At 59.0% G+C, this 24,738-nt stretch overlaps 2 protein-coding genes across 2 annotated transcripts; one reads left to right on the top strand and one right to left on the bottom strand.

Moving 5' to 3' along the window:
* Positions 1-79: 79 nt before the first annotated feature.
* Positions 80-20,778, top strand: Tead3 (TEA domain transcription factor 3). Its single transcript, XM_059243880.1, has 14 exons — positions 80-230; positions 928-1,131; positions 11,161-11,412; positions 12,501-12,565; positions 15,860-15,922; positions 16,830-16,841; positions 17,331-17,468; positions 17,549-17,598; positions 18,164-18,225; positions 18,546-18,688; positions 18,776-18,949; positions 19,135-19,275; positions 19,353-19,505; positions 19,620-20,778. Exons 1-14 carry the CDS (start codon positions 80-82, stop codon positions 19,731-19,733), a joined length of 1,722 nt encoding a protein of 573 aa, XP_059099863.1. The 3' UTR covers positions 19,734-20,778.
* A 928-nt stretch (positions 20,779-21,706) lies between these two features.
* On the bottom strand, positions 21,707-24,253 carry Rpl10a (ribosomal protein L10a). The gene is made up of 6 exons (XM_059281989.1): positions 24,196-24,253; positions 23,907-23,981; positions 23,470-23,550; positions 22,988-23,136; positions 22,079-22,251; positions 21,707-21,907 (listed from the first exon to the last, which is right to left on the bottom strand). The coding sequence occupies exons 1-6, from the start codon at positions 24,198-24,200 to the stop codon at positions 21,737-21,739; spliced, it is 654 nt and encodes a 217-aa protein (XP_059137972.1). The 5' UTR covers positions 24,201-24,253; the 3' UTR covers positions 21,707-21,736.
* Positions 24,254-24,738: the final 485 nt, after the last annotated feature.

The raw sequence follows: 24,738 nt of genomic DNA, 5'->3' as shown, positions 1-24,738 counted from the left end.
GCGCACCCCCAGCCTAGCACCAGCCAGGCGGAGCAGCTCTGACCAGCTGGGATGGAGATGAACATCTGGTCGCACAGCCATGCCTGCCTCGCCCCCTCCTCCCCTGTCACTTCCTGCCCGGGAGACTAGTCAGACGTTCGAGGCCTCTCCGGACCCGCGCTGGGGGAATGGAGAAGCAGAACCAGGGACCCACATGTTCAATAAAGTCACATCCCGGACTGAACGCAGCGGTAATTCCCGGATGTGTGCTTGTAGACCCAGGTGTCCACGCGTGCTCTGAGCTTCCTTGTCCCCTTCTCCCGTCGTCCTATCGATCCTCGGCAGGAGCCCAGGGTCGGGCCCCCGACTCTCCAGGCGGCAGGGCGGAGAGGGAGGGGCCCCAGAGGTCCAGGAAGAGGGAGAAAGGGAGAAATTCGAGAAACAAGCCACTCGGGGAGAACCAGACAAACCGGGTCCGGGCAGGGCGGAGCCGGGTCTGGGGCCCCGGAGTGAGGGGGCGGGCTCTCGGTGGGAGGGGCGCTGCAGAGGCCTCGGCTGCGGAGGACCGGAGTGGAAGGGTGGGGAGCCCCGAGACCCTGTGCGTGCTAGGGCGCCGCTTGGATGCGCGAGACGCGGCTCCCCAGGACCCCCGACACCTCCAGGAGTCCGGCCCAGGGGGCAGAGCTCCACTCTTGGCTCCGCCCCAGGCCTGATCCCCAAGATTCAGCGGGAGGGGGGTAGTTTAGGGAGGTGGGGACTCTGAGATGGCGAGCGAGAACTGGGGTGCGCGGGAAGGTGAATCCGCAGTGACGGGCGTTCTTGGGGCTGGGTGGTCAGAGAGACCGCAGGCCGGGGCCCGCCCTAGACCACGCCCCCAACCAACACCGCCCATCCACGGCCCCGCCCAGCGCCGGCCCCGCCCACAGGCCCCGCCCCTCTAGCCCGCAGCCCCCACCCCCCGCCCGGCTCCTCAACACAAACTTTCCGTCCCGCTCGCTCCCTCCTCCGCGCCCAGCACCTCCCGCTCCGGCCCGGCTCATTCCGTGCATTCCGGCCATCCCCCTGCCCACGACCCCCCTTCCCGGCCCCCCTCGCTACTCCCTCGGGCCCGGAGGAACGGCCCGGCGGAGCGCCCCCCGGAGCTCGGAGCAGGTAAGCCCGGGGGACGCAACTCGGAGGCCTCGCGCGCGGAGGTGACTGCTCGGGTGGCTTCTGGATGGCGGGGACGCGGGACACTCTGGGGGCTCTGAGCTATTGTCCAGCCTGCGCCCGAGCCCAAGACTTGGGTGCCGGGAAGTTTGGAGGGAAGGGGGGAGACGCTCTCCGGGAAGCCCCGCCCACCCACCCCACCCCCCCGCGACCCGGAGGCTGGGAAGCCCGGAGTGTCCCGGGTGCCCGGGCCTGGCCCCGCCGTGTGCCGGGGTGTGCGCCCGGAGCCGCGGGCTAGGAGGGCCTGCCGCCGGGACTCGTATCCGGGGCGCCCTTTGGACTCCGGGAGCCCGCGGGCCCCGGGCTCCACGCAGGCCTTGGCCAGGGCGCGTCGGTGTGAGCGCTGCTCGCCGCTGCGCTGGGACCCGGCCGGGCGTCGGGAAGCCACACTGCGAGCCCCGAGCGTGTGCGCACCCAAGGGGGACGCCTGTCCCCTCCAGTTCTGCGGCCCACGTCAGGGAGAGGGCTTCAGAGTCCCAGCCCCGAGCTCCAGGAGCCTCGCTCGGGACGCGGCTTCACTTGGGGCCTTCTCCGCACTTCTCCGGAGAACTTGTTAAGGCAATTGAGGGCATCTGTTTTCCCTTCCCACTCGGGTCCTCTCCATTGTCTGTCACGTCTTTATTCAATACTTCTTGGGAAGGGAGGCCGGAGTGCTGGTGTGGATCTGTTTTCTAGCCCCAGCAGGCCCCGGGGCAGTGTCACAGAAGCCCCTACTCTACCCCCACCCCCCATAGGGGCCCTGATTGAGGGCTTCGATTCTTAAAGAGCAAGAGAGAACGAGGTCCGGGGCCGGGCTCCTCGGGGCCTGTGTCCCGAGCTCTCCAGGTAGGGGCAGAACCAAGTCAGGCCTGGACTTGTAGCCCAGCCGGGAGGATGGGGGTGGGGGCTGGACACAGCTCTGAGGGGCTGGTGTCCACGGTGGCTCCGTGTATTCGCGCTCCCCTGGTCTGGTTCTGTGTACACACGGTTCCGCCTCAGTGCTGGGGTCTGGGACACCCTCCGGCGGGGGGTTGCTGTCGCCTGAGGCCAGGAGGGAAAGCAGATTGAAGCTGGAGGTTTAGGGAGACTATGGCTCTGCCCTTCCTAGCCCCCGGACCTCCCTCGGAGACTCCCGTCTCCACACTTGTGATCTCCACACTTCCAATCACTTGTTAAAGCCATTGAGGGCGGCTGGTTTTCCTTTCCCACTCGGGTCTTTCTCATTGTCCGTCACGCTTCTTTATTCTTTCATGGGAAGGACGTCTACTCACCGTGTGGCCAAGAGTAGACATGATGACTGGATACCCCTCCTCAGGGAGGGGCTGGAAGCCAGGCCTTCCCCACCCCCAGGGAGGGAGCTGTAATTAATGCTAATTAGCACTTTGGGGCTGGGGATGGTGGAACAGAATGGTCAGTGGTTGGCAGGAGATCTTTGAGTGTGTGCACACACACGTAGGTGAGTGTCTATCCAGAGCCCTGCACCCACCAACACTGTGAATTTTTACACCCTATCCTGTTATGCTGTCTGGAGAAGGGACAACTCAGCTGAGGTCAGGGAGACAGGTCTCTGTCCCCTGTTGGGCCAGCTGTATTGGTGACTGCTCAGGTGCCTAATCCCTGAGCCCCGCAGAGGCTTGTCCTGTCTGTCTTCAGTCTCCTCTCATGGAAACTGAACCTGGAGGGGTCTTGAGAGGTGGGTGGGTGGCCCCAGATGGTGCCAAGAAGCGGAGAATAAAGTCTTGGGGGGTATAGTTAAAGGATGGATGAGAGGTAGCCGAAGAGGGGTGAAAAAACAGGGAGGCTGTGGAGTTGGGGGTGCTTGCCCTTGTAAGTGGGGTTCAGAGGCCACTGGATGGCTGGCTACCCCCATCTTCAGTCCCAGAACCTCTCAGGGCCCCCTGGGGCTCCGTATAGGAGCTTGCTGGAACAGAAGCCACCAGTCATGTCCTCAGTGGATGCAGAGGTGCTGAGGGTCGGAGGGTGGACGCCTGCTGGAGGAACCAGGAGGTCCCAGCCTTGTCGCCCGTGGGTCACAGGAGCTGCGAGCAGCCCTAGGACCCCAGCCCGAGCCCCTCTGGTTAGAGCTGGGGGTCATCGGCAGGTTGCTGCGGTCCCTGTGAGCACGGCGCAGGTGCTACCTGTCTCCAGACCCTGAATCCAGACCCAGATCCCCAGAGCCTCAGCGCTTGGGGTTTCCTCGAGTGCCGATTGTTTCCTGGACTCCCTGCCAGGCCTGAAAGGACAGGAAGTGGTAGAGGGAAATGAGAGTGCGGCTGTGTGGGGCTGGGTTTGAGCAGACAGAGGAGCGAGAGGGTCATCTGTGGGGGACACACTGTGCATGGGAAAGGACCCAGAAACAGACTTGGTGACCATACGTGAGGAAAGCTGTCTGTGGCGGGGACGTGTGTGAGAGCCGCCGTGATGTTCTCCATCCTCGTGGTCGTGAGAGAAACTGAGACCTTGGGCTGGTGAGATGGCTCTCTCTGGGGGTAAAAGGGTGCTTGTCGCCAAGCTTGCTGACCTGTGTTCAGTGTCCAGGGCCCACGCGGTGGAGAGAGAGCCCATGAGAATCTGGTGTGTAAGTTGGTTGGGGAGTGGGATTTCTCTGTGTGTGTGTGTGTGTCTGAGTGTGTCCGAGAAGCTGCCTAGGTGACTCCCCCCCCCCCCCCCCCAGAGCTGAGGACCGAACCCAGGGCCTTGTGCTTGCTAGGCAAGCGCTCTACCACTGAGCTAAATCCCCAACCCCCCGAGGTGACTTTCTGTTGTCAGGCATCACACTGGGGTAATCGTGAAGGAAATTGTGAATCTGCCTGTGGCACTGGCAGTGTGAGGGACAGGTGATGCTGTGATGCTGTGTGAGGGGTGTTCCATGTGACCTGTCATGCCATGGTGTGTGAGGGACAGGTGACGCTGTGATGCTGTGTGAGGGGTATCCTATGTGACCTGTCATGCCATGGTGTGTGAGGGACAGGTGACGCTGTGATGCTGTGTGAGGGGTATCCTATGTGACCTGTCATGCCATGGTGTGTGAGGGACAGGTGATGCTGTGTGAGGGGTGTTCCATGTGACCTGTCATGCCATGGTGTGTGAGGGACAGGTGACGCTGTGATGCTGTGTGAGGGGTATCCTATGTGACCTGTCATGCCATGGTGTGTGAGGGACAGGTGACGCTGTGATGCTGTGTGAGGGGTATCCTATGTGACCTGTCATGCCATGGTGTGTGAGGGACAGGTGATGCTGTGTGAGGGGTGTTCCATGTGACCTGTCATGCCATGGTGTGTGAGGGACAGGTGACGCTGTGATGCTGTGTGAGGGGTGTTCCATGTGACCTGTCATGCCATGGTGTGGCCACTTCTCTCGCCAGTTGTGAAATGATGAGTGAGGTGGCTCTGGGTTTGTCTGTGTGACTGTTGATGACACTGTACATGGGTACAATGACAGGATCCACCGCCACTGATGTGTGTGAGGGTGCCGTGGGTGCTGAGGAGCTGAGCACGGTATTTGCATCCAGTTGTAAGTGAAGGCAGCCTGGGAGAGACAGCCAGTCTGTGGCGCCCTGTGTGAGAAACTGGGGTGTGACTGAGACTGACGCCGTGCGTGGTCACTGTCTCAGCTTGTGTGGGTGACATCCTCAGGGCTATGCCACACAGGGTGTGGGGGCCTGTGACCCTAATGCGTGTGGCATCTACCTGGAAGGCCTTGAAAAAGATACTGTAAAGCTGGGCGGCGGTGGCGCACACCTTTAATTCCAGCACTTAGAAGGCAGAGGCAGGGGGATCTCTGTGAGTTCAAGGACAGCCTGGTCTACAGAGCTAGATCCAGGACAGCCAAGGCTACATGTCTCAAAAAAAAAAAAAATACTGTGAAAGAGAAGGCATGCATGCCCAGTGGAATCCCAGCACTAGGGAGGCTGAGTGAGGCATGGGTTCAAGGCTAGCCAGGGCTATACATGAGACTCAATCTCCGATAGAGAGAGAAATGAAAAGGTCTAATGTGTAGATGTGATGATGTGTATGTATTTATTTTCATTCACACTTTCAACCCCAACACTTGAGAGGCTGAGGTGTGAGGATGGTTGAGTTCAAGGCCAGTCAGAGCTACAAAGTAAGACCTTTTATCAAAACCCAATAAGGAAAAAAAAAGTGGTTAAAATGATAAATTTTTGTTATAATACACATAATCCTTACTTGAATTTTTCCTTACACTTGTAAACCCCAACACTTGGGAGTACCACAAGTTTGAGAGTGGCCTAGGTTACAGGCGTGAAGACCTGAAGACCCGCTTTCATAAAGGGGTGGTGGGGTCCCTGAGATGGCTCAGTGGGAAAAGGTGCTTGCTGCCAAGCCTGATGTCCTGGGTTTGATCTTCGGAACCTATGTGGTGTGGAGGGAGGGTGGAAAGACTGCCCTCCACACGTGCACTGTGGTGCTGTGGCCTATGCACGCGCGCGCACGCACACACACACACACACACACACACACACGAACAAATAACACTATGATATATGTGAACATATATATATATATATATATATATATATACATACATACATACATACATACATACATAAAACACAGGAGGTGCCGGCCAGTGGTGCCACACACCTTTGATCCCGGCACTCAGGAGGCAGAGCCAGGTGGATCTCTGTGAGTTCAAGGCCAGCCTGGTCTACAGCTCGAGATCCAGGACAGCTAGGGCTACAGAGAAACCCTGTCTTGAAAAAAACAAAAAACCAGAAAACAAACAAAACACAGGAGACCACACAGTACTGTGGCTTCTGCCTCCTGTGACCCTGGAGAGGCAAGGTGGAAGCCTGTGTGCTTCTGGAGGACACTGAGACCAGATCACATCGCTGATTGCTGGCCGCCCAGTGGGTGACTTGGGGTGGGGGTGGATAGCCACATGTTACCTGAGCTCTGTGGGACCCCAGTTCCTTAGGCTAACTCTGGATCTCTGGATTAGGGTTGTGAAATGATGTGAAAAGACCCTGCAGAGTGGCAGAGAGGTTGGGAGGCATTCTGGGATCGGTCAGCTCCGTCTGCGGGAGGCTTGGGGCTTCTGAGGAGGGGGCTGTTCCTGGCCGGGGCTCCTAGGGGTGGTGGAGAGGGGCGGGGACCGTGGTTCTCAAATTGGAAGCACATTAGTTGAGCCGGAGAGGGGAGGCCTCCTCCAGTGGGCCTGTAAATTACTCCCTCCTGTGGAGAAGGGGTGCGGGTCCTCCCTCCCCAGCCTGGCAGGGTGTGGCTACTTGGCCGGTCCCTCCTGGGTCCTTAGACTGGAGGTGGGGGAGGCATAGAGCATCCCTACCCCCTCCCCTGGCCCATTCTGGTCCTAACCAGAGCTTGGCCACTTGTCGGGTGGGAGCCTCTGGCAGCTGGAGAACAGCTGGCTGCTGTGGGGGTGGGGTGGAGGGAAGAAAGGCTAGGGGGTGGGGAGGCCCAGCGGGCCCTTCCCAGCGCTGCCTCCCTGTCAGCCCAGCCCGCGGTGGAGCGCAGGGGAGCACTGATTTGCCCGCCTTGGCTTATGGCTCCTGGAAGTGAGCACTTGAGGGCAGTGGTCTCTGCAGGGCAGGTAGCCGCAGGGCCAGCTCAGCTCCTGCGCCCCGGGAAGCCGCCAAGTGCCACCTGACCACGTGCCTTGTCTCTGCTGTGCCCCTACCGGGGCACCAGCTCCCGGGGAGCCCTGGGCCCCGGCTTGGCCTTCCCCCTTCGGAGGGAGCCACAGGGCCTTTGCAGCCGACCAACTCTGGCCTCCATTCAGAGCGGTCTGGCCAGTTCTGCCCGTAGATCTGGCCCCAGGGCTGGGAGTGGGCAGCCAGGCCCCTTATCTCCTTGGGCCTCCTGGCCCCCTTCCTCGTCACCGGCCCAAGGCACCTTCTGACCCCGGGGCTGAGGGTCTGGAGAAGGGAGGAGGCAGGTGTGACTGTTCTGCAGGCTAAGGGTGAGGTGTGGAAGCCTCGGGAAAGCTAAAGCCATCCAGAAAACTCCGGCTGGAGGGAGAGGGTCTGTGGGGGGAGGAGCCGCCAGGCCCGGTCCCTCCCGCCTCTCTGTGGGTTCTGTCCCTCCTCTGCAGTGTCCTTGCCTCTTCCCCTGGGTGCTGTGGACCCATCCCTGGGTCTTCTCCCTCCCACCCCAGATGAGAGTCCACCGCCTGGCTGCCCCGGGAGCGGGGTGTCTGGCACTAGCTGGTCTCTGAGCTCTCCACAGTTCTCTCTGGTCTGAGCCTGCTGGCGACTCTTCTGGGGACCCCCCCCCCAGCCTTTCTGTCTATCCGGCCCACCTCACCCTCCATTCGCTGCCCCCTGTTCCTCTCAGAACGTAGTCTGCAGATGGAGGTTGTGTCTGGGAGCTACACTGTGTCCCCCCCCCCCCCACACCTGCCCCTCGAAGCTCAGCCTCCTTCCTGTGTCCCAGGTGGTTCCAGGGTTTGGGGGTGAGCACCCACACTCCAGGCACTGTCTTCATCACCATGGTGACCCCAGTGGCCTCCCACACCTCCTGAGGCGTGACCTCGGCAGAGGAGACCCCTACCTCCAGCATTGCCCATGCTGGACAGTGGAGAGCCTTGCAGGAAGGTGCTTCGGTGTGAGGCTGTTTGGGGGTTCCACCTATGTCCCTCGTGGGTACTCTGCCCTCCGGGGTGTGTCTCTAGAACTGTCAGCCCTGCAGGTGCCCAGGAGCCGTGTAGACTGTGTGTGTGTTAGGGTCCCTACTCCTTGACACCCCTCACCCCAATGCCCTTCCCCCTCCCCAGCTGCCCCATCGCAGCCAGGGGCTGCCCCGCCCCCAGTCTGTCCCAGCTCCCCGGCTGCTCTGTTCGCCATATTTGGCCACATGCTCCCGCGGGGGCGGGGCAGGACTGACATCACCCAGGAGGGGGGCATGGCTTGGATGAGGGGGAGACAGCCAGAGACTTGGGGGAGGCCAGCAAAGTTTCTTCAGAAGTCGGGCTGCCAGGTCCCCTGGGCACCGAGCCTGGCTGTTCCATCGGAGGCTGAGGGCCCAGGGGTCCTATCTCAGGGTGTGTCCTCTGACCCTTCAGCTGGTCTGACAGCTCCATGGCAGAGTCAGACCGATACCTGGGGAGGCAAAGACCCCCAACAGCTCCTCCAGTGTCCCCTCCCCCAGCTAGCACGGCACCTTGCCCCCTTCCGACTGTAAACGGAATAGAGGGGTTACAGACCTAGACAGTTCCTGTGGTGGGGAGCAGGATGGGGGTAGGGGCGTCTGCACCCAGCTGCCCACTGGCCACTGAGAGACTCCTGAGTGTCTTGGAAGCCACCAGAAAGGCTGGTCTTGTGCAGTGGTGTGGGGCACTTGAAGTTGTTACAGCCACTTGAGCTGAGGGGGCTCAGTGGCCTGGACCTCAGTTTCCTATCCAAGTGGTGGGTTTCACTGCCTTTTCCCTGTCCACATAGTCAGGAAGTGGGCAGCAAGGGCCTCTCTTCTCCCCGTGTACCTGCCCCCTAGTCCCCACCTCTGCCACGGACCAGTAACTCTGTTCAAAACCCAGCTCTATGACTTACGTGCTGTGTGTCCTTGGGGAAGTTGTTTAACTTCTCTGTTCCTTGGCTTTTCTCATGTAATAAGTAGGGTTAATAATGGTACCCCAGGGGCTGAGAGATGGCTCAGCAGTTGAGAGCACTGGCTGCTCTTCAGGAGGACCCAGGTTCATTTCCTAGCACCCACATGGCAGCTCACAACTGTCTGTAACTCCAGCTCCAGAGAGATCCAGCATCCTCACTCAGCGATGCATGCAGGCAAAACACCAATGCGCATAAACTAGATATAAATTATTAAAAAAATAGTACCCCAAAGGGTTCCTGTGAAGACTGAATGAGTCATTGTATAAAATTCCCAAACCACACCTGGCATGTGGCAGGTGCCACTGTTGGAAATATTAAGTCTAAATCTGATGTCTAGAGCCGTGTACAGTTGCATATATATGCTTGATATCCTACCACCTGGGAGGCTGAGACAGGTGGATGGCCAGCTTGGGCTACATAGTGAGACCTATCTCTAACATAGATGTAAAATGATCTCCAAGCTCATCATTTATTTGTTCAGACACTGCCATGTATATATAGAGAGATACAGATACATATATATAGATATAGATAAAGATATAGATCTCTGGTCTCCCAGTGTAGCTCTGGCTGTCCTGGGAACTCACAGAGATCCGCCTGCCTCTGCTTCCTGAGTGCTGGCATTGAAGGTGTACACACCACCACACTGGCAGATACTTTCTGTTCTTGCTTACCCAGAGCGAAGTGCACCAAGGGCTGGAGGCCCCCAGAACTGACTTCAGGTCCTGGTGTTCTGGGGTTGCAGGAGGTGTGAGGTGAATCTGAGGCTGTGTTCTTGGGGACAGAAAGGATGCATGGATCACGGGTGCTCATCTGCCATGTGGGCCAGGGCAGGCCTGCCTGTGGGTGGGGAGGAGGTATGGGAACAGGAAGTGGATGGAGGAGGCTGGACAGGCGGAGCCAGGCTGCTGGCTGTACCTCCTAGCTGGCCTCTGCTGCTCTGTCCTGACCACTCCCAGGACAGTGCCTGGCCCATGCTAAGGTCCTCTGTGGAGGTTCTCTTCAGTGACCTGTGGAGAAGGTGAGAGCAGTCTCCTCTCACAGCAGGGGCCTCAGTAGGCCTGCTTTGGTGCTGGTACGAGTGGGCAGTGAAGATCCTGGCTAGAGGTCTCACGCTTCTGCCCCAGGAGGGCTGCAGACACATCAGTCCTTGCCTGAAGTCACTCTGCTTCAGAACTCCCCGGGCAGTCATGTGCCTAGGGAGCCTCAGCTTTCTTGCTATGAATAAGCATCCTCCCCGCCTGCCTGTGCAGAGACTGACCAGATATGCAGGTGCTGTGTGGGGGCGGCTCTCACAGTCCAAGCTGGACACACTTGCTGTATGTAGCTGACAATGACCTTGAACTCTTGCCCAAGACTTCCAAGTGCTGAAGTTATTGGCTTATGCCATGCCCAGTTTTTTGTATTTTGAGACAGGGTCTCCATGTGTAGTCAAGATTGACCTTTGAAATTTGCGGTCTGCCTGTCTTAGCCTCCTGAATGCTGGGATTACAGGCAAACACCATGCCTGGCAAACTAGCAATCCTCCTGCCTCGGCCTCCCGACTGCATGATTACAGGTGTGCAGCACCTTTTGGTATATGTACTGTTATAGATGGTGACCAGGGAGCTCTCTCCCCTTCTACCTTTATTACAATTATTTTTTTTTTTCCTGTGTGTATGAGAGGGTGCTTGCGGGGTCAGAGGACAGCTTGCGGGAGTTAAGTTGATCTTGCCACCATGTGAGCCCCAGGAACCGAGCTCAGGGCATCAGGCTTGGCAAATTCTCTCGCCATCTTGTTGGTCCATCTCTTTCTGGGGGAGGGGGGAGGGGGGAGGTGGATCAAGGAAGGGTCAAGGTATCACATATCCCAGGCTGCCCCCAGAGGTGTTGGGTAGTGGAGGAGGCTGAACGCTGATCCTCCTGCCTCAGCCTTCCAAGTGCTGGGATTGCAGGGGTGCACCACCATACCCAGCTTCTATTGTGTTTTCAGGGTTTCCAGCCTGGCATTTTTAACCCTCATAACTCAAAGAGACCCTTTTTAGTTTTAAACTGTGTGTGTGTGTGTGTGTGTGTGTGTATGTGTGTGTGTGTGTACACCTGCCGGGTACAGAGGTGTCAGGGTTCCCTGGAACTGGAGTGACAGGCAGTTGTTCGCTGTTGGACATGGGTGCTGGGAATGGAACTGGGTCCTCCGCTCTTAACCTCTGAGCCGTCTCTCCAGCCCTCCAAGGGACCACTTTGACTTTTTACAGGCCCCACGCGCAGAGAAGTAAGCTAACTCGGCCAAGGGTCACACAGCTCTGCTCACGCTTCACCTCTGCCGGCCTTTATCCGGCCTGGAGCACCTGCCCCTGGAGTGGGGAGCACTAGAGTGTGGCCGCTGGGTGGGAAAACCCTGCCCTAACCCTCCTCATCTGCTGCTCTAGGCTCAGGCCGTCCAGGGGGCTCAGGCCCAGAGCCCAGGGCAACCACCACAATAGCGTCCAACAGCTGGACCGCCAGCAGCAGCCCCGGGGAGGCCCGGGAGGATGGGTCCGAAGGCCTGGACAAGGCGCTGGACAACGATGCGGAGGGGGTGTGGAGCCCGGACATCGAGCAGAGCTTCCAGGAGGCCCTGGCCATCTACCCGCCCTGCGGCCGGCGCAAGATCATCCTGTCAGATGAGGGCAAGATGTACGGTGAGTGCGTGGGGCAGGCCGAGGTGGGCGTGGCCCGCCCGCTGGCCCCGCCCCCTGCTCTCTGTCCCCTGCCAGACCGGTTGGTTGGGGGAACCCTGGCCGCCTGCCCGGCGGGCGAGTCCGGGCGGGCTCGAGCTGCGTGTGTCTGGGGCCTCCTCCAGCTGCACCTCGCAAACAGAGCCGGCCGCAGCCCACACGCGCCCCGCCTCTCCCCAGCCCTGCCGGCTGGAGGTTTCGGGGTGACTCAGGGGGGCAGGAAAACTGGGTCAGTCCAGTGAGCCTCTGAGCGCCTATGGCCTAGTGAGGTAGCACTAGACTCCCCCGACCCCAACACCCGGGACTGAGGGGGTACCATAAGGAGAAGTAGAGAGATGGGAGCCCCACCCTCTGCAAGGCTGGTCCTTAATGCCTGAACCCCACTCTTGGGACAGGAAGATGTTCTAGAGTGCCTCCACTGGGTGGGGCTGCCTGCCCACGTTGCACCCTCACCAATGGCAGGGCAGCCCCATGGGGTATTTTTAGACAAGGGGTTGGCGGGCAGGGAGGAGCAGAGGGGCCTGTTCTGTCATCACAGAGGAATTTGGGGAATGTGGCAGTTCTGGGGAGGAGAGGTTGGGGGGCTGAGTGCGCACCCTGGATGCTGACATACACCCTATGGTATGTATAGACAGCCTCCACCTTGCATAGCCTACTCCCCAAGTGGGCGTCTGGTGCTGAGCAGAGCCCCTACCCCAAGACTCAGATGAGTGAGTGGGTAACACCATGTGGGTCATTGACATGAGGACCCAGTGACGACAGCTTGACCCTAGCGTAAGAGACATGTTAGGGGCCTCCAGCTCCTGTCTTCCTTCACCAGAGAAGGGACGGCCTTGTTCAGGGTCTCCCATGATCAGGAGGAAGCCAGAGAGAACTGTTCACAGACAGGGGACCAGGGCTGAGACCCACCCACACCCCCAGCCTCTGAGCCTTGCTGGGAATGATGGCCGTGTGCAGGGGAGCCCTGAGTGAAGAGTGGCCGGGGTGGGCGCTCAGCCTCCCCTTGCACCCTCCCTCTTCCCGGTCCTCATTGGCTGTCTCTCTCTGACCAGGTCGAAATGAGCTGATCGCCCGCTACATCAAACTGAGGACGGGCAAGACCAGGACGAGAAAACAGGTAGAGAGATGGTCCTGGCCCCCTGCCACTCCACCCTTGGGTGTCGTGGGTTTAAGGACCACAGACTAGCCCACAGGGCCTGCTCACCAGTCAGGAAGACGGGCATGTGCCCAGTGGGGTGGTCAGAAACAGCCAGTGTAGTCTTGCTGGGGTCGGCCTGGAGGAGTGACACCAGAACTGCCTTCGGATGATGTGGGAGTTAACCAGGGAGGGGACCCTGCCGGCAGATCAGGCACGATACCAATCCCTACACCACACTTGTGTTAGCACACACCACAAAATTGCCAAGTGATAAGGTTCACACCATTCAGCTCGACTGTGGCCATACAGCCGCTCAGAGCCCGCCTGTCCTCCCCATGTCTTAGGAGTTCTGGTGCTGTAATAAAGACAATGACCAGCCGGGCGGTGGTGGCACACGCCTTTAATCCCAGCACTTGGGAGGCAAAGGGCAGGAGGATCTCTGTGAGTTCGAGGCCAGCCTGGGCTACAAAGTGAGTTCCAGGACAGCCAGGACTATTACACAGAAAACCCTGTCTCAGGGGGGAAAAAAAAAAGACCATGACCAAAAGCAACTTGGAAAGGATAGGGTTGTTTTGCCTTACACTTCCAAATAACAGTCCATCACTGAGGGAAGTCAGGGCAGGAACCTGCAGGCAGGAACTGAAGCCGAGGCCATGGGGGAACGCTGCTTGCTGTTTCTTAGACTGTCCAGGACCACCTTCCCAGGGATGGCACTGTCCAGAGTGGGCCGGGCCCTCCCACATCAACCAAGAAAATGCCACAGGCCAGTCTTGGGGCATTTTCTCAGCTGAGGTTCCCTCTTCCCAAATGACTAGCTTGTGTCAAGTTGCCATACAACTAAGAAACTTCTGGGGGGGGGGAGAGTTTAGTGACCCCTATTTGGTCCATGAGCTAGAGGAGGTGGAGCCAGGAGCAGGTGGTGCTGAGGAGGAAGGGTGGGAGCCCTGGTGGGGGGGTCAAAGAGTGGGGGCAGTTGTGAGGGATGTGGCCCTGCAGCTGCCAGGGCAGTGGCTCTGGGAGGCCAGCCAGGAGGTAGAGACTGAGACTGCATCCACAGGATGGGGGAGTGCCCACAGCTGTGGGTGACCAGGCAGGTGGCGAGTTGGGCGAGTTGGATCTGGGGTACCTGAGAGAGAGATAAGCTCAACCCCCAGCCCTCCCCAGAGTGCTGAGTGTGCACAGACAAGCCCCTCCTGCCCTAATCTCATCCTGGGAAGGGGGAGCCCTAGGGTCCCTGTCTACTGTGGCATTTAGTAATGCCTGATCTGGGCCTCAGACCTGGGCCTTCAGTACAGCTGGGTGGCCACTCTGGTCCCTGAGCTCAGGCTCCTGTACTTGGAGGGCCAATACCACCACCAGCTCCACTATGTGGAGCAGCACATGCCTGGACTCTCAACACTTGTAAGGCTGAAACAGGAGTTTCGTGAGTTTGAGGCCCCAGGATAGGATCTATCTCAATCCTCCACCCCCAGACAACACAGACTCTGAGGTCAAGCCTCAGTTCTGATAGTCTGCCCGACCTGGGCCCAAGTTTGCTTCCCAGCCTGATTCCTTGGCAACTGTAGATTGATCTGTGGACACCTAAACAGTTGAGTGCACCTGCTGCCGTTACAGCCACTGTGGTAAGCCACACCCATATTCTCAGGCACCTTCTGGTCAGCCCTGGGAAGGGGCTGACGGTAAGTTCAGACTGAGTCCACCTGGCCACATGTCCGGCCTCATTCTGACCCAGCATTGCACCTACTCCTGGCTAGGCTGTCCACACAGGACAGCGCAGCCATCTGGGGACTGGTGCCCAGATCTCCTGTCCCTTGTAGTGGTAGCACTTCCTCTCATTGAACTATGTAGCCCAGGCTGGCTTGGAACTCACAGAGCTCCACCTACCTCTGCTTCCCAAGTGCTGGATCAAAGGTGTGTGCCACCATACCCAGCACAACGCCTCCACATTAACCAGACAGCTAAATACCAAGTTGGGATTAAGTTCCCTGTGAGCTCCAGCTGTCAGAGCTGGCCCTGCCAGGGGAGGTGGTCCCCACTTAAGGGTCTGAAGGAAGCCTGGGAGGATAGCTTGCCGATGAAGCCGATGGTCCCCAGAGCTACACAGCCTGGGTTTGAATGTCAGCTCTGCATCCAGCTGTGTGATCCAAGATGCATGGCCGAGTCTCTCTGGGCTTTGACCGGGCCGTCTGAAAGTCGGACTTGCTGCAAAGACCAAAGGAGTTGGGCTTACGAAGCTTGGAAAACGTCAGCACGTGTGTTTGGTGGCCATCAGTATTGTCAGGGAAGAGGGAGCCTCTGCTGGGGCTCCAGAGCAGGGGCCTGTCAGAGGAACGCCCAGCTAGGGGGTGTTACTGGGGTTCTCAAGTCCAGAGCGAAAAGAAGTTTCTTTAGGGGAGTAAAAAACTTCCAAAGAAAGCCCACAGCTGCTGCTGCTGCTGCTGCTGCTATTGCCCACGGAGCGGTGTTGATGGCATGTGGGTCTGCAGCCTGTCATCAGTGCCCGGACTGTGCCAAGGGCTGTCATACAGGCTGGGCACTACGGGCCTAGGATTAGCTCAACTTTATCTTTCTTAGAGGCAGCAAGGAGCAGGGTGCTAGGAAAGAAATCCTTCAAATAAGAGCACCTACTGTGTGCATAAATCTGTCCGTATCTGTCCATGGAAAGGCATGCCTGTGTGGTTCCAAAGCTGAAAGAGGAAGACAGGGGAGGGCCAGGCTGAGAACCAGGGTAGACAGACAGGTTGGAGAGACCTGATAGCTTTGCAAGCCTTTAATCCCAGCATTTGGGAGGCAGGGGCAGGTGGATTTCTGTGACTTCAAGGACAGCCAAAGCTACAAAGTGAGACCCTGACCCCCCCCCCCCAAAAAAAAAAAAGCAGCTGTGGCTTCTGTGTACATCTAATGCTAGGAGGAGCCACGGCTAGCCTGTGTGGGGTCCTCAGAGGTGGGATTCCTGAGGAAAGGCCCACCCACTTCCTTTGGGTCAGGTGCAGCCCTTGCCTGAGCACAGAGCAGATCATGGACTGGGGGCTGTTCTGCGAACATCTGACACAGCAGTGCACAGTGGTCCTTGAAGCCACTGTGTGCTCTTAATTCAAGGCCAAGAAGAAACAATTGACAGTACCAATAGGCACGTACCCACTGAGATGCTCACGTTCTCCCCTTGGACCCTGGCCCCCCAGAGATGAGGGCTGGGGTGCTCCCTCCACCCTGGCCATCCTGGCTGTGCCTCCTCACCATCTGTTTTCCCTTGTGGCGGGGCACACCCCGAAGGTGTCCAGCCACATACAGGTTCTGGCTCGGAAGAAGGTTCGGGAATACCAGGTTGGCATCAAGGTACGTTGGGTGCCTGGCAGGGCCTCCAGCCCTTGCTGGGCCTCTTCTGTGGCGCCTCACCCATGCTGCAGGCCTCGGCCGGCTCTCCAGCCCACTGTACCTCTCTCTCTGGCTCGAGCTGAATTCCTCGCCTCCCTCTCCTCCCTCTCCTCTGTCCTTTGCTCTCTCTCTCTTTCCCTACAGGTCTCTAGTCACTTGCAGGTTCTAGCCAGGAGGAAATCTCAGGAGATTCAGTCCAGGCTGAAGGTATGGGTCCTGCCACTTGGCCGAGCTCTGTCCAGAACAGGGCTGAGACACAAGTGACAGCAGTGAGTTTGAAAGCCCCCAGGTGCCTGCTGTGGTGACACTTTAACCCCAGCACTCAGGCAGAAGCAGGCAGGTCTGAGTTCCAGGACAGCCAGGGCTACACAGTGAGACTCTTGTCCCCAAAACCAAACACAGGCTGCCAGGGTTCCCACAGCCCCTGGTGACTGACTGGACAGAGGGTGGCCAGCGTCCGAGAGAGCGCTACTCCAGCCTGCCTCTCCTCTGTCCCCCTGCTCTTTCTCCTGACTGTTGCTTGCTAATGGCCTGGGGATGTGGAGGATGTGAAGGGTGTTGGCTGCAGCTCAGCAGGGGTAGGCTGTTCAGGATCTCCTTGTCCCTCCCTGCCTCTAAATCTTCCAAGCCGATGCTCAGTTCTAGGAGGGACAGACTCATGGTCCTTTTTCTTCGTCCTCACCTTGCCGGGCACCCCCTGGCTGACAAGCACTGCCTCTCAGGTTTGGGAGGGCACCCAGCTGCCTCTTGGCTTCCTTGGGAGCTGACAGCCAGGGCACGAGGTGGGGGTGGGTTGCAAAAAACCATGTCTTCTCCTCCCCCCCCATCCTCACATGTATCTAATCCTCTGTCCCTTTCTCCTTCACAGGCCATGAACCTGGTAAGTGACCCAGCGGCCCTGGGGAGGGGCCTGAGAGCACCTAGGTGACAGGAGCAGAGGGGTGGCACAGTGGTGGCATGCTCACCAGGCACTTCCCACCCTCAGTGCAGTGCTCAGCATAGGAACAAATCAAAGCTGCTGAATTAATCGTGGAGTGAATTTGCTTTCATAGAAAAGTCACAGATAATTGGAGTGTCCAGGAGGAGTGTTCAGTGTCTATGCAGATGCTGTGTGTGAGAGAGATTTGGGCACCCTGTATTTTAGTATATGAGAGAGCCCAAAACCAATTCCCTCAGGGATTGCAAGGGACCACTGACTGGGGCATAGATAAAGTAGGATTCCATACTGTGGGCTGTGCCCAGAAAGGACAGACAGACACCAGTACACTGGAGTCAGAGAGGTAGATACTACTGAATCCACAGTAGAGCTGGACCTAGAATTCTCACCTGAAGAGCCTGGCCCAGACCTCATGTGACCACTGTCCCCCAGGACCAGGTCTCCAAGGACAAAGCACTCCAAAGCATGGCGTCCATGTCATCTGCACAGATCGTCTCTGCCAGTGTCCTGCAGAACAAGTTCAGCCCGCCCTCCCCTTTGCCCCAGGCCGTCTTCTCCACCTCCTCAAGGGTATGGGGGGGCTGGGGGCTGGGGCTGGGCTGGGGTGTGGCCAGGGTTCCTGAGTACTGAGGCCCTAGCTTTGTCCACAGTTCTGGAGTGGTCCCCCTCTGCTAGGACAACAGCCTGGACCGTCTCAGGAGTAAGTATTGCCCATGTCTTCCCTGAGTCCTTCCCTCCTCCCTGAGCCCTGACTGTCAACATCCCTGTATTTGTTTCCTACTTGGGAACCAACGGTAATGTCTGCCTACCACCAGGTAGGGAACAAAACTCAGGGTTCTTAGTTCTGAGAACATACTGACGGATGCGGTGAATAGCTTTTTGAGGGGAGTGTACCCACCCACCAGCTGTGGGATGCAGCTGCTGTCATCAGGGTTAAAACGTGGAGGGAGGCCGGGCGGTGGTGGCGCACGCCTTTAATCCCAGCACTCGGGAGGCAGAGCCAGGCGGATCTCTGTGAGTTCGAGGCCAGCCTGGACTACCAAGTGAGTTCCAGGAAAGGCGCAAAGCTACACAGAGAAACCCTGTCTCGAAAAACCAAAAAAAAAAAAAAAAAAAAAAAAAAAAAACGTGGAGGGAACAAAAAGGTGGTGGGCTAGCCTGTGAGCATGCACTTTGAGGCATCAGCTGAGGGGATGCAGGGGAGGGAAGGACTGGGCAGATGAAGGGTGCTGAAGACCTCTAACTCACCATATTCCTGTCCGCAGCATCAAGCCCTTTGCCCAGCCTGCCTACCCCATCCAACCTCCCCTGCCACCGACGCTCACCAGTAAGTATCCCGCCAGGCCATCTGTACCTCTGGTGTCTGCCCTTCTGTGTGGGACCTGTATCTGTACTGGGGTGGGTGGCAGCCATTGGGCTTTGATAAGTTTCTATTTATTCCCTGTAAAGAAAGACATCAACATCTTCACAGAATTCCACTCTAGGTGATGGTATTTTAGTTTTCTGTGTGAACACACATTAATAGTGGCATGCAAAAACATCCTGTGACTACTACTACTGCACACCACCACCCCTTGGAGAGTAAAGCCCAACCCGGCAGTCCACCATGCGTGGCAGGGCAGATGAGCTACATCTTTACCCTTTTAGGTTATGAGTCTCTGGCCCCGCTGCCCCCAGCCACTGCCTCCTCTGCCTCTGCGCCTGCGTGGCAGGACCGAACCATCGCCTCCTCCCGGCTACGCCTCCTGGAGTATTCTGCCTTCATGGAGGTGCAACGGGATCCTGACACGGTAATGTGGGGATGGTGGGGAAACTGGCCTGTGAGGGAGCACCAGATGCGGTCCTCCAGGCTGACCCTGGTTCGGCCCTCCCCACAGTACAGCAAACACCTGTTTGTGCACATCGGCCAGACAAACCCTGCCTTCTCAGACCCACCCCTGGAGGCGGTGGATGTTCGCCAGATCTATGACAAGTTCCCTGAGAAGAAGGGGGGACTGAAGGAACTCTACGAGAAGGGGCCCCCAAACGCCTTCTTCCTTGTCAAGTTCTGGGTGAGGCTTCTTCTCCCAACCCAAGATGGGCAGCTCGCCCAGCTCCTTGCCTCTGCTCTCCTCCATGACCGGCGGGCCCCTGGGCGGGACCTGCAGGCCTCTGGGTAGGTGGGACTGGAAGCATGGAGGTGGGGAAGCGGGAGGCTGGCCTCTGGCCTCTGCAGCACTTGGTGTCCTCCCCACAGGCTGACCTCAACAGCACAGTTCAGGAGGGCCCTGGGGCCTTCTACGGGGTCAGCTCACAGTACAGCTCAGCCGACAGCATGACCATCAGTGTCTCCACCAAGGTGTGCTCCTTCGGCAAGCAGGTGGTAGAGAAAGTGGAGGTGAGCAGGGGGTCTGAGGAGGTGGGTGGCAGGCACAGGTTAGTGACACCCAGTGACGCTACTGCCCCACTCTGCAGACTGAGTATGCCCGCCTAGAGAACGGCCGCTTTGTGTACCGCATCCACCGCTCACCCATGTGCGAGTACATGATCAACTTCATCCACAAGCTGAAGCATCTGCCTGAGAAGTACATGATGAACAGCGTGCTGGAGAACTTCACCATCCTGCAGGTGCGAGGCTCTCGGTGGCTCAGCCGGGACCTCAGGCTAGCTTGGAGAGGTCTGCCCAGCCACTGCCCCTGCTCTGCTGAGTCCCACTGGTTCTCTTCCTCCCTGCCCCCACAGGTGGTCACAAGTCGGGACTCACAGGAGACACTGCTTGTCATCGCTTTTGTCTTCGAAGTCTCCACCAGCGAGCATGGGGCACAACACCATGTCTACAAGCTTGTCAAAGACTAGCATACCTTTGATGTCCACAAGGATGCAAGATGGACTTCTTCCACACACCTGCCTGCCTGGTCTCCCAGGGTGTGGGTTGGGGAACTCACCCACCCATGGGTTTCAGGCTGGGACCCAGGCTGCCTCCCTGGCCCCAGCACACACGCTCCCTGCCACTGTTCTGCGCTTTACTGGAGTGAAGAGGGCTCCATGGTGATGTGGCCTTCCTGGGCATTGACCCACAGATGACCGGGCTCCACCTGGCCTCAAGTGACATCAGAGTTGGGGGATGGAGGACACCTGTGGGCTTAGTGCATGGTCTCTGGCCCCCAAGGGAGTGTGATGAGCAGGTGAGGTAGATCAGAGATGACAGAGAGGCAGCTTGCAAGGCTGCCCTGGTACAAGGTGTCAAGTTGGAGGCTGGGTTAAGGAGAAGGGCCCACACTTCTTTGTACCTTTCTGGGCACCAGCCTGTTCCCAGGCCCCTTGCACAGCAAGATTGGGTCTCTTGATCAGACAAAGTGCCAAGATGGAGGTCCACACAAGTGGGCAGAGCCTGAGCTTAGGTTCGGCTACCTCCCTAGAACAGGGCTGGTTACAGGGGAGGGGGCTGTGTTGGCAGAGCGGTACAGCTGAGCTGGAGGCTGAACAGGGTGCTGCCCTGTTCTCCCCAGCACATCAGCTACTAGGCACCCCTTCAGTGTCCCAAAGACAGGTGGCAGGGAACAGGAGGCTGGAACTTGAAGAGCCCTTGTCTCCCCCCCACCTCCCCTGCTTTCTCCACACCCAGGCCCCTGAGCAGCGTCAACTGGCCTGTCCCCAGGTCCCCTGGGTATTTATGAGTTCCAAATGAAGTACTGTGTCCCTCCTCATCCTGCCCGAGCTTTCTGAAGGTCTTCACCGTTTGCATACTGCTCAGGCCACCTCCAAACCCCACCTAGGTTTTATAACATGTATTATATGTATTTTTGTGTATTTTTAAATCCAGCTGTGATGGGCTATATCATAAACAGCTCAAGGCAGGGGTCTGGCTCCTGCGAAAAAATTAAAAGCTGTTTCTGGGTCAGGACAGTTGTGTGTCATGTGCAACCTCCCACCGTGGCCTGTACTCTGATATGGTACAGAGACGCTGTGATCAACCACCACCTCATCACTCATGCATGCCCAGCATCGTCTGGACATCACCTTAGTGCCTTCTGGGACAGCTGCTGCCAGGTGTGTAGGTTACCAGGCTGGGCCATCAACTGAAGGTCTTCAGCAGTCACTCCTGGAGATGCCCAGGCTAGACTAGGCATGCTGGTGACCAGTTGAGCCCTGCGATTCTACCCTAAGGATGAGAAGCAGAATGAGGCCCCGAGCCCGCCACTACACCCCACAGCCTGCAGGGGGAGAGCCCTGGGTAGGATGCTGGCCTGTGACATTCAAGTTCCCACAACTCCTACAAATACCTATCCTTACACCAGGCTTCACCTGGCAAGCCTAGTCTCACTCAGGTACAACCTTCAGATTTACAGGTGAGGCTTGTGGACATCTCCCTCATCTGTGGAAGTAAAGCCTTCAAGCCCTCCGGCTTTGACCCTTCCTTAGGAGGGGCCTGCCTGGACCCACTCTGTTCACCATGTGACAGGATTCTGTCTTTTTGGCTCTGGGTTAGCCGTGGCTACATGCTTAAACCCAGAAGTGAGTGACCCCTAAGGTGGCCTTGCCTGTCACTACCACAGCCCCCTGGAAACATTTCAACGGCCCAGAGCTAAGCTACACCTCACCTCTAACCATACTGGAATTAGCTTTCAGCTGGGCTGAATCTAGAGCCTTGCTCACAAAAGGGTCCATCTACAAGTAGGGAAACAGAAAGCAACACCTAGATGTGGGCCAAACCTGCTGCTTGGGACATGCCCTGCAGCTGAACCCTCACTCTGGGAGTACCACCACTCCCTAAGTCACAGGAAGGATCTACAGAGGCTGTAACTGAGCTCACACACACAGACCAGGGGTATGGTAGCACTAAGGTTTATTGGGGCGTCTTAGTACAGACGCTGGGGCTTGCCCATGGTGCTCTTGATGTACAAAGCCCGGACATTTTGCCAGTTCTTCTTGAGCAAGGACACCAAGAAATTGACAGCCAGGTGGATGTTGTAGACCAGCTCATCATCGGTCATCTTCACGTGGCCAACAGCAACAGCCAGACACAGCACCTGCACAGAGGTCAGGCTAGTGAACGTCTGTGGCAGGCCTGGCTCTTCCAGGTGTAGGCCAGGGTTCGTCAGAGTGCTTCACTCTGCTTCCCACCTTTAGCCAGCCATGCTGTGCCAAGGACCACACTCGGTTCCTCTTAGCACCATGACCTCCCCGGAGCGCAGACCCACCTTCTTCATCTGGAACTTGATCGTGGACTTGACCTCATCCACTTTGGCCACCATGTTTTCATTGTGTGTCAGCAGGGAAGGGAACTTGCCAGCCTTGTTGAGGCCTGGGCCCAGGATACGGGGGATCTGCTTGATCAGAGACTCGGAGGCCAAAAAGGCATCGTACTTCTTGGCTGTGAGGGCAAGTCATGGGCCACTTACATCCAGGCCAGGAAAGCAGAACCGACTTCTAAAATCTTCAGTAGTGCAGGTCCGCATGTGGTCCCCCCCCCCCCCCAGACCCTGCACTACATGATGACCGACCCACAATCCACAGCACACTGCAAAGGACCGAGGGGCCACGGTGGCCTCTGGCGGGGTGTAACCCCAGCATTCACTGAGCCAGGTGAACGCTCCACGTGGTGGCGCAGGCCTATAACCAACCCTAGCTATCTGAGAAACCCGCAGCAGGACTGCTGTGTGGTGTGGACACTGGTTTGAGTGGGTGCCACACCACGTTGCAAGCAGAGCTGTCAAGAGGTCTGTCTAATACCGCAGTGGGGGAGAGGAAGCCTGCAACAGCATCCACCAGACCCCAGGTTAACACCACCCAACAGCTGGGTAGGCCCACTTCAGAGTGACGGCCTCCATCGCATGGGCCTGCGGGTGCTTTCCGGACCGCTGACCCATGTGAGGCCCGCTGTGGTGGTGAGGCGAGCCCGTGAACCGCCTTCAACACTAGCACCTGAGAGGGGCAGCCGGGGCTGCCGGGAGGCCATCTCAAGAGTGAACCCCAAGGTTGGGGAGTTAGCTCAGTGGTAGAGCGCTTGCCTAGCAAGTGCAAGGCCCTGGGTTCGGTCCTCAGCTCTGGGGTGTGTGTGTGGGTGTGTGTGTGTGTGAACCCCAGACATGGCACCCAGCTGCCCCTACCGAGCTTTTTGACCAGCTTCTTGTTCTTGTTCAGCTTCTTGAGCGCCTCGATGTCCATGTGGGGGATGTCCACGGCCTTGGCCTCATCACAGTGCTGCTGGTCCCCCAGGACGCACACCGAGAACTTGGGGCGCGGCGTGGACTTGAGCCTGCGTTGGGGGGGAGGGGGGGGAGGGACAGCAGGTCACGGCCAGTCCCCAGTGCCCGGGCGGGTGACCGTGGAGCCTGGGGCGGCAGCGGGCCCCGAGTCTTACCCGGCGCTGGCAACGCTAGCCTGGCTTCTCAGGCTAGCCGGCGGGCTCGGCCGAGGCCTCCCCACGCCTCCCCTCTTGTTTTAAGACCCAGGGTGGGGGTCCGTCCGGCCAGCCTGCCCGGAGCAGGCCGCCTGAACTACCCGGGCGCGTCGGGGTCCCCGTGCCCGTCTCGGGGGCTCGGCCACACGGGGACCCCGAGGGGCCGGGTGGGGTCAGAGCGGTGCCAACCTGACGGTGCCCGAGAAGCGCTTGTCCTTCTGGGGGTCGTAGTTCTTCAGGCTGATCTGCAGCTCCACCGTCTCCAGGAACCTACGCGGCAGGGGCGACGTCAGCGGGGGGCGCCGGCCCGTCCGTCCGTCCGTCCGCCCCGTCCGTCCCACCCGCCCCGCTGTCCCGTCCGTCCGTCCGCCCCGCTCACCCACCCCCCCGCTGTCCCGCCCGCCCGTCCGTCCGTCCCGCTCCCCCACCCCCCCGCTGTCCCGCCCGCCCGTCCGTCCGCCCGCCCCGCTCACCCACCCGCTGTCCCGCCCGTCCGTCCCGCTCCCCACCCACCCGCTGTCCCGCCCGCCCGCCCGTCCGTCCGTCCGCCCCGCTCGCCCACCCACCCGCTGTCCCGCCCGTCCGTCCGTCCGTCCGTCCCGCTCCCCCGCCCGCCCCGCGCTCACTTGCGGCGCTTGCGCTGGTTCCCGTGCAGGACCTCCCGCACCGCCTCGTACAGGGTGTCGCGAGAGACTTTGCTGCTGTCGGGGAGAAACGAGCGCGCTCAGGGCCGGCCATGCTGCACCCCGGGGCGGCCCCGGGGCCCCGCGCGGACGGCCGTGGCCCCCGGCACGCCGGGAAGAGGCTCGCGACGGGAACAGCCGCCGGCAGGGCCCCCGAGTCTGGCCGCAGGTCACCCGCGGGGCCCCCGGGGGCCCGGATGGCGGCGGATAGCGCCCCCCGACCGCCGCTTACCTCATGGCGGCGGCTGCGGCGGCGGTGAAAACCGGAAAAGAGAACCGAGCGCTGTGCGCTTGCGCTCAAATAGCGCTCCTGTTCTCGCGAGAACTGCTCGTTCCGGCGCACGGTCCGCCGCTCAGCCTGGCCCGGGGGAGCGCTGCCGTTTGCGGCCGCTGGGGGGCGCCGCCCCGCGGCTGCACCGTGGGAGCCGTGCAAGGACCCGCAGGCGCTGGGATGGGTTCCCTGATTCCCACCTAGCTGAGGGGCTGGGGCGGGAGCACTGAGGTCGGATTTCTGCCGACTCCCTGTCTTACAAGCCTGACCTGTCTTCCACAGCAGCACCAGAACTGTTTCCTTCATCGCCACATTTGGTGGGGAGCCCCGGGGAGCCCCAGGGCAGCAGCTGCCCTCACTACCCCGCGCTTGTGCCGTAGTCCCGCCACCACTCGTGGGCAGAGGCGCCGCTGACGGGCATAGCTGGAGGACACGATCCTCGTTGAGATCTGCAGAACTGAGAAGCGTCCTGTGACTAGATTAGGATCAGATGTGCATCGTTTC

Source organism: Peromyscus eremicus, chromosome 16_21 (genome assembly GCF_949786415.1).
Source record: "Peromyscus eremicus chromosome 16_21, PerEre_H2_v1, whole genome shotgun sequence".
Lineage (NCBI taxonomy): Eukaryota > Metazoa > Chordata > Mammalia > Rodentia > Cricetidae > Peromyscus > Peromyscus eremicus.
Note: the sequence above shows the minus strand (reverse complement) of the source record. Positions and strands in the feature narration are given on the sequence as shown.

Bases quoted from the DNA above. Each gene is read 5' to 3' on its own strand.
- Tead3 (XM_059243880.1), top strand. From the start codon at position 80: ATGCCTGCCTCGCCCCCTCCTCCCCTGTCACTTCCTGCCCGGGAGACT. The intron at 17,599-18,163 runs GTAAGTATTGCC...TCCTGTCCGCAG, and splicing joins CAGCCTGGACCGTCTCAGGA to CATCAAGCCCTTTGCCCAGC. The intron at 19,276-19,352 runs GTGAGCAGGGGG...CCCACTCTGCAG, and splicing joins AGGTGGTAGAGAAAGTGGAG to ACTGAGTATGCCCGCCTAGA.
- Rpl10a (XM_059281989.1), bottom strand. The intron at 23,137-23,469 runs GTTGGCACCGCT...CCCCCAACGCAG, and splicing joins CGCTTCTCGGGCACCGTCAG to GCTCAAGTCCACGCCGCGCC. The intron at 21,908-22,078 runs GTGGGTCTGCGC...ACCTCTGTGCAG, and splicing joins TCAAGTTCCAGATGAAGAAG to GTGCTGTGTCTGGCTGTTGC.